The sequence below is a fragment of the Staurois parvus genome, unplaced genomic scaffold, assembly GCF_062004578.1.
Source record: "Staurois parvus isolate SC_StPar_1 unplaced genomic scaffold, SC_StPar_1.0 ptg000222l, whole genome shotgun sequence".
In the NCBI taxonomy this organism is placed as follows: domain Eukaryota; kingdom Metazoa; phylum Chordata; class Amphibia; order Anura; family Ranidae; genus Staurois; species Staurois parvus.
Genome location: NW_028318018.1, coordinates 1,450,445 through 1,459,327, shown reverse-complemented (window position 1 = coordinate 1,459,327; position 8,883 = coordinate 1,450,445). Strand labels below are relative to the sequence as shown.

General features: G+C 45.2%; 1 protein-coding gene across 1 annotated transcript in view; it reads right to left on the bottom strand.

Moving 5' to 3' along the window:
• Positions 1-2,427: 2,427 nt before the first annotated feature.
• The window catches only part of LOC149460684 (uncharacterized), a 135,981-nt gene continuing 129,525 nt past the window's right edge, over positions 2,428-8,883 (bottom strand). Inside the window, exon 6 of the mRNA XM_089679368.1 lies at positions 2,428-4,765. Within this exon, the coding sequence (XP_089535494.1) occupies positions 3,401-4,765 (1,365 nt within the window). The 3' untranslated portion in view covers positions 2,428-3,400. The remainder of the gene's footprint in view (positions 4,766-8,883) is intronic.

Genomic DNA, 8,883 nt, shown 5'->3' with positions numbered 1-8,883 from the left:
CGGCTTGGTATGCATGTCATTGCTGAGTCTGTGATCCACTAGGACCCCCAGATCCTTCTCCATCCTCGATTCCCCCAGAGGTTCATCCCCTAGCGTGTAGCTTGCATTCATATTTTTAGCCCCCAAGTACATTACATTTTCCTACATGAAACCTCCTTTGCCATGTAGTTGTCACCCCTTTATTTTATTGAAAAGTTTCTATATCCTGCTGTGAAGTTATTGCTCTGCTTAGCTTTGTATCGCCAGCAAACACTGAGACTGAACTACTTATACCGACCTCTATATCATTTATGAACAGAATTGGACCCAGAACAGAGCCCGGGGGTACCCCACTTATAACTCAGACCATTCAGAGGTATATTTATCACCACCCTTTGTATGCACCCAGTGACCAGTTTTCTATCCATGTACATACACTATTGTCAACACCAACATGCCTCAATTTGTGGATTAAGCATTTATGGGGTATCGTGTCAGATGTTTGGTGAAGTCTAGATACACTACATCCACGGGGGTCCTTTATCCAGATTACAGCTCACCTCCTCATAGATTGTTAATAAGCTGGTCTGGCAAGAACAATCTTTTTTCATAAATCCATGCTGGGTACTAATGATACTATTTTCATCAGCTAATTCTGGGACATAATTCTGGGATATGGTCCCTTATCATCCCTCCAATAGTTTACAAACTATTGATGTTAGGCTGACTGGCTTGGAGTTTCCAGATATGTATCTTGGCCCTTTCTGGAATACTGGAACCATGTTAGCTTTTCACCAATCTGCTGGCACCACTCTGGTCAGTAAGCTTTCCTAAAGACTAGGAATAGCAGTCAATGACCTGGCTACATTCTTTGAGGACTTTGAGGGGTGCAAGCCATCTGGTGCTGGTGATTTGTTCATATTAAGTTTTTCTAGACTTTCCAGTCTTTTGTAAGGGACCACTACACTGACCACTGATAAAAGAGAATCCTTCTTCAATCAGTCACAAATGTAAGGGACCACTAAACTGACCACTGATATAGGGGAATCCTTCTCCCATTGGTCATCAATGTAAAGGACCACTACTCTGGTCAATAATGTATGGGGATTTTTCTCCCAATGGTCAACAATGTAAGGGATCACTACAATACAACTGATATAAGGGAGTTCTTCTCCCATTGGTCACCAATGTAAGGGTCCACTACACTGACCACTGATATAAGGGGATCCTCATTCCATTGGTCACCAATGTAAGGGACCGCTACACTGACCACTGATATAAGAGGGTCCTTCTCCCATTGGTCACCAATGTAATGGACCACTACACTGCCACTGATATAAGGGCATCCTCATTCCATTGGTCACCAATGTAAGGGACCGCTACACTGACCACTGATATAAAGGGGTCCTTCTCCCATTGGTCACAAATGTAAGGGACCACTACACTGACTACTGATATAAGGGGGTCCTTCTCCCATTGGTTACCAATGTAAGGGGCTGATACACTGACCACTGATATAAGGGGGTCCTTCTCCCATTGGTCACCAATGTAAGGGACCACTACACTGACCACTGATATAAGGGGGTCCTTCTCCCATTGGTCACCAATGTAAGGGACCACTACACTGACCACTGATATAAGGGGTCCTTCTCCCATTGGTCACCAATGTAAGGGACAAATACAATGACCACTTGGGATGATCTCTGGGTTTAGTTGTCGGAGAGTAGGGATGAGACGACAGTACAAACCAAACTTTGCCTGTTCCGGTCCCGTGTTTTGCAGGAGCCGATCATCACATATAGAAGAGACATTTCTACCACTTCTATATATAACAGCTTCCCGCTGTCACTGGTGCCTGAGGAAGACATGGAGGGGTACAGCGGCCACACCCCCAGGAATCAGTGATGTCATTGGGAATCCCTGCCATGTAAGGAAGGGGGGGGGGATAGCAGTGACATCACTGACCAAATATGGTCACTGGTCACATTTGGGCAATAAGGTCCCACCATCCCTGTCCCTTCACTTATGTAGATGATGACAGTTTAGGGAGCTGTCATTGGGCTGGTGCTATTGTCAGGTACTATATACCCCATACTCATTCACATGGGGGAACGGTATATGGGGGCCCCTTGTTATTAAAGGGGGTTTACAGAATCCAATATGACCCCCACCCACAGATCCCCACAGCCACCAGCCAAGGTGACAAGGTGCTATGCCAAGGTGACCCCCCTGGTAAGGTGACCCCCATGTTGTGGACATGTGGCCTGGTATGGATCAGGAGGGGGGACACACTACAGCCCCCCTCTGCACTCTGTATGGCGGGCTGTATATGATATACTGCTGACCCCCGCACTCTGCGCCGTTATTGAAGGGTGTGAGGTGTCACCGAGGAGCAATGTTCTATATTGAAGTTTGCCGTCATTGCACCGACACACACAATAGTTTTTGTTCAATAAATGTTTTATTATAATTTTACATTTAACAAGATTGAAGCATAAAAATCAGGAAATAGTAAAGGAAGAAATCCGATTGGTCAGGAAGATCCCTTGTCTGGAATGTGGGGGCGGAGTCATTATTATTGGTGTACAATACAATACACAACGTGTTCCATTATTATAACAAAGTATTGTAGAAAAGATCCCAACATAGAAAATGGGGGAAAGGAGGAAATAAAGGCGGATATGAAGGGGAATCTGTGTACGGGGAACACCTTAACAATCACCACCATTTTATTCTCCAGGGCCTCTGATGTCACAGAATAGATGTTTGGGGGTTTATCTCATCTTCAGGACCAAAATCTGCATTTTCCCATGTGTGCAAAATCATGCAGAAACAGCTCTGGCAGTGAGAGGGTTAATGTGGGCTAGATGGGATCCCTCTGCTGGGGTGACATTAGAGCTCCCCCTAGCTGCAGCCTGGTAATACCATTGCTGGGAGGTCTATTCATTTCTCTGCTCCATACTTCCCGTCTTTATAGAAACATCTCCTGACATTTGGGGGTCTATTCATAGAATGTTTGTATAGCAATTCCCTCAGTGAGAGTTCATGTCCATTCCTCCTGTGTGAATGGGGGAACCAATGTTATTAGGATCACATCTGAGCTGCTGGAATGTCTTCCATTCATGGAAAATACATTGAAAACGTCTTCTCCTGATATCAATGGCCAACCCGGTCCCACACTTCATCCATGGCTTTGGGGACCTCTGATCTCCTTATGGACTGTTTCTTCCATGATAAAGATCAGCCATGGAGTATATCTGAGGTGTATATCAGGGTGTGCTTCTTCCCCACATGAGAGCTGGGATGTCCAGCAACATTCATCTAGAAGACATTTCCCACACTCAAGGCACTAATACACCTCCAGGGTTGTGTGGGACCCCTGATGTACAGGAAGACAGGACTTTAGTGAGGAACATTTCCCTCACTCAGGACAGAAAAGTGGCTTCTTCCTCGTGTGAGATTTCTGATGTTTGGAAAGATGGGACTTCCGTGAAAAACATTTCCCGCACTCAGGACAGGAATATGGCTTCTCCCCCGTGTGAGATCTTAGATGTTCATGAAGATTGGAGTTCTTTGAAAAACATTTTCCGCACTTAAGACAGGAATATGGTTTCTCCCCTGTGTGAGATCTCTTATGTCCGGAAAGATGGGACTTCCGTGAAAAACATTTCCCACACTCAGGACAGGAATGTGGCTTCTCCCCTGTGTGAGATCTCTGATGTCTGTACAGACTGGATGTCCGTGAAAAACATTTCCCACACTCAGGACAGGAATATGGCTTCTCCCCCGTGTGAGATCTCTGATGTATGGAAATATGGAATTTACGTGAAAAACATTTCCCGCACTCGGAACAAGAATAGAGCTTGTCCCCCGTGTGAGATCTCTGATGTGAATAAAGATGGGAGGTCATTGAAAAACATTTTCCACAATGATTACAGCAATGTGGCTTCTCCCCCGTGTGAGATCTCCAGTGTGTGACAAGATCTGATTTTTGTACAAAACATTTCCCACACTCAGAACAAGAATACGGCTTCTCCCCAGTGTGAGATCTCTGATGTTTGTAAAGATGGGACTTCACTGAAAAACATTTCCCGCACTCAGGACAGGAATACGGCTTCTCCCCTGTGTGAGATCGCTGATGTATGAAAAGTATAGACTTCACTGAAAAACATTTCCCGCACTCAGCACAGGAATATGGCTTCTCCCCTGTGTGAGATCTCTGATGTTGGTAAAGATGGGACTTCACTGAAAAACATTTCCCACACTCTGGACAAGAATTTGGCTTCTCTCCCGTGTGAGTTCGCTGATGTTTGTCAAGGATAGACTTCACTGAAAAGCATTTCCCGCACTCAGCACAGGAATATGGCTTCTCCCCTGTGTGAGATCTTTGATGTGTGCAAAGACTGGACTTCACTGAAAAACATTTCCCACACTCAGGACAGGAATACGGCTTCTCCCCCGTGTGAGATCTTTTATGCACATTAAGATGGTATGTAGAATGGAACCTCTTCCCGCACTCAGTACAGGACAAGCTCTTCCCTGTTGTAAGGCCGGCCCGGTCCCGCACAGTCTGAGGTTCCTCAGGATACGAGGAATCCGATGGTCCATCTACACTGGGTGGTGCCGGATGGACATTGGAGGGAGCCGGGTTTTCTCCTGGACTATACTGTGTGATGTCCTCATCTTCTACTTTCCAGTCTGGAGACAAAGTGAGACAATCCTCGGAGGTTTTCCTCATCTCCCGGCCATGGACTAAAATACAAAGACAAAGAGGATTACTAGACAGGAGCTGATTGGTTCCCCCAAACCAGGACTCCGCCCACATCAGGCAGCTTGGTCTCTGAGGAGCTTACAATTCCACCCTCAAGGGAACTAGGAAATGGCTCCTCTGATCTCCTACCAGGTCATTTCTTTATTCATGGACCTTAGTCAGAGAGTGAGGAAACAACCAGAACTGTCTTTTATAGGAGGGACAGTGATGAGGGGATTATAGGACAAGGGTCCCCACCCCCTCTATCACTCATCGCCATCTTCCCAACACAAGAAGTACTGCACTTCCTTATTTAGTCCATGATTTAGTCATGAAGAACAGCGGGGCTGAGCCCCACCAGAGGTCAGAGAGTGAGGATGGGGGGAGAACAACCAAGATGAAGACTGGACTGATCCTGAAGACCACCATCATTGGGGTATTGACTCCTCCCTCATTATCACTTTCTGTTTAAGGGTCCAAAGTTGGAGGATGTTATCACATTATTATCACCATGTAAAAGTCTGTGCTCCAGTCACATCATCCGATATAAAATGTCCAGCTGGGAGGAAATGGGGGGGAACAAAAGAGAATCCATATTATGTGTATATATAGCAGTGGGGGGAGGGGGAGAGCAGAAGTCAGGACTATGGAATGTACAACATAGAGTATATAGTGCAGGGGTCAGGAGTATGTAATGTACAACATAGAGTATATAGTGCAGGGGTCAGGAGTATGTAATGTACAACATAGAGTATATAGTGCAGGGGTCAGGAGTATGTAATGTACAACATAGAGTATATAGTGCAGGGGTCAGGAGTATGTAATGTACAACATAGAGTATATAGTGCAGGGGTCAGGACTATGTAATGTACAACAGAGTATATAGTGCAGGGGTCAGGAGTGTGGAATGTACAACATAGAGTATATAGTGCAGGGGTCAGGAGTATGTAATGTACAACATAGAGTATATAGTGCAGGGGTCAGGAGGATGTAATGTACAACATAGAGTATATAGTGCAGGGGTCAGGAGGATGTAATGTACAACATAGAGTATATAGTGCAGGGGTCAGGAGTATGTAATGTACAACATAGAGTATATAGTGCAGGGGACAGGAGTATGTAGTGTACAACATAGAGTATATAGTGCAGGGGTCAGGAGTATGTAATGTACAACATAGAGTATATAGTGCAGGGGTCAGGAGTATGTAATGTACAACAGAGTATATAGTGCAGGGGTCAGGAGTATGTAATGTGCAACATAGAGTATATAGTGCAGGGGTCAGGAGTATGTAATGTACAACAGAGTATATAGTGCAGGGGTCAGGAGTATGTAATGTGCAACATAGAGTATATAGTGCAGGGGTCAGGAGTATAATGTACAACAGAGTATATAGTGCAGGGGTCAGGAGTATGTAATGTACACCATGGAGTATATAGTGCAGGGGTCAGGAGTATGTAATGTACAACATAGAGTATATAGTGCAGGGGTCAGGAGTATGTAATGTACAACACAGAGTATATAGTGCAGGGGTCAGGAGTATGTAATGTACACCATGGAGTATATAGTGCAGGGGTCAGGAGGATGTAATGTACAACATAGAGTATATAGTGCAGGGGTCAGGAGGATGTAATGTACAATATAAATTATACAGTGTAAGGGTCAGGACTCATAATTTTGGTATTCAGCAATCAGTGGTGGCCTAGATGTCCACATGAGACAAGCTGCAGAGGTCCCACGCCGCTCCCTCCCATCTGCTGAGACTGCATTCAGTGACTTGGGTCTGAGACTATACAGACACATCCCTCCACCCGGCACAGCCAGCAGACAACAAAGTAACCCTAGCAAAAATGATTGGTCACAGATTTTACTAGACCTGACATGTGGCAAAAGACCCAATACACATGTCTCAGGTCAACCAACACCTATGTGGAACATCAACTTTTTGCTGCCAGCTGAACCCCAGAACCTCCATAAATCCAGTCTAGAGACATAAATTGTGTCTGCAGCACAGAGAAGGAAGATTATCCGAGAGAAATCCAGGAATACAGGACGGGGAACACAGCTCAGGAAAGTGACCAGGGGATTACAGGCTGATATCACCCAGTCCCCGCCCTACTCTGGACCAATCAGTGAGCAGTATGGGTGGAGGAATGGATTTAGTGTTCATGACCCACCTGTGCTGATCTCTGTAGGAGTGTCCTCCTCTATAAATGTCCCCGTTATTCCATCCTCCTCCATAGACTGCTGATCATCCCTCACATACGCCTCTTCTTCTTCTGCTTTCACCTCAAATTCTATATCGATTGGATCTCCACTCTAAATCAAGGAAATGAGAGAAAATATCATCTGTAAAATGTAAGGTCACATAAACATCCACACATTGTCTCTATGAATCCATGTTCTAGATGCTCCATCCCACCAACCTTGCAATGGGGAGGGATGGTGTGACCTTCCTGTGTGGAATCCCGGAAATACAGAGGACGGGGACATCTCTCTGGTGGGTTCCCATGACTGGATCCATCTGTAGGAAACACACACACTGACTGAATCCATTGTTTCTATGTGTTTATCAGATGATGGGGGATCTAGGTGGATCCTCCGTACTGCTCTCTCCTTTACAATAAAGTCTCCTCTTACCCGGTGATGTGAGGGGCGGCTGATTGTCCATCATGACGTCCTTGTAGAGATCCTTGTGTCCTTCTAAATACTCCCACTCCTCCATGGAGAAATAGACAGTGACACCCTGACACCTTATAGGAACCTGACACACACAATGATACAGTCACCATCCAGACACATCCCTTGTCTGTTACTGGAGAATGTCCCAGAATTCCCGGCACCGCTCACCTCTCCTGTCAGCAGCTCCATCATCTTCTCTGTGACTTCTAGAATCTTCTGTGTCTTCTGTCTTGTAGGGATCAGGGATGGAGGTGGGGGGATGGTGATGGGATTCTGGATTCTCGAGGATCTTGTGGTCATACGATGAGGTCTTCTTCTGTCATTGTCGGTAGATTTCTTCATGACTCCTGTACAGTTCTGTGTGATACAAAGAGGTCTTACCTGTCCATAATGGACAACAAGAGGAAGTACTTGGTATAGCAGAGTCCAATGTTTGGTGAAAGGATTGGTGCAAAGCTGAAGGTTTTGGTTCTGTTAGTCATGATGCCATCAGGTGGTCTGACATTGAGCTGTACAATAGAGATGGTCTGCATCCCTCACACAAGGGCGCTCAGCTCCTTACTATGGAATTTAGGAGGTTTTTGGACATGCATTTAAACTGAGAATTGGGGGCAGAGATGTCATTGTTGAGGATCATTTCTGTCCCCAGCAGGCTGAAACAAATGTGAGGTTGGTGTTGCTCAGGACGGGGCTGATGGGGTCACTTCAGTTACAGTTTCTGCTGATAAACATACAGCAGTAGATGGCAGTGCTTGTCATGTCATTGCACTAATGCTCCGAGTTTAGGCAACAAGCTTTGTGAGCTGACAGCTCTTATGTCTGGGGACCACTTGGACCTTCTTGTAATTACAGAGACGTGGTTCAAGGATTCAAAAGACTGGGAACTATACCAGGGTATACACTATACAGGAAAGACAGAGTAGGGGGAGGGGAGGTGGAGTTGTCATATATGTCAGAAATAGCATAAGGAGAACATTAATTCAAACAACAAATGAAATACTGGAAACCCTCTGGGTCTGCCTTCCAACCAGAGAGGGATCTTCCTTTGAATTGGTGTCATATACAGACCCCCAGGACAGGCTGAAGATTAGGAGGACTTCTTGATTGATGAGATAACTCAAATGGCAATGGCGGGGGAGGTTTTCATTATGGGTGACGTCACCACGCCTGACATTAACTGGAATTCTCAAACTGCTATTACAAGCAGGAGCAAGGATGTAATGGAACCACTGAATGGGGCTTCTCTAAAACAGTAAAAAGTCCAACCCAAGGTGATCATATTCTAGACCTTGTACTGACAAATGGGGATCAACTGTGTAATATTGAGGTGGAAGAAAACTTGGGTTCTAGTGATCATCAATGTCTTCGGTTTGATATTAAATTAAGAACTGAAAAATCAAAAACAAAAGATTTAGATTCCAAAAAGACAAATTTTGGTGAAATGGGTCAATTTCTAAAAAATGAGTTGAAAGGT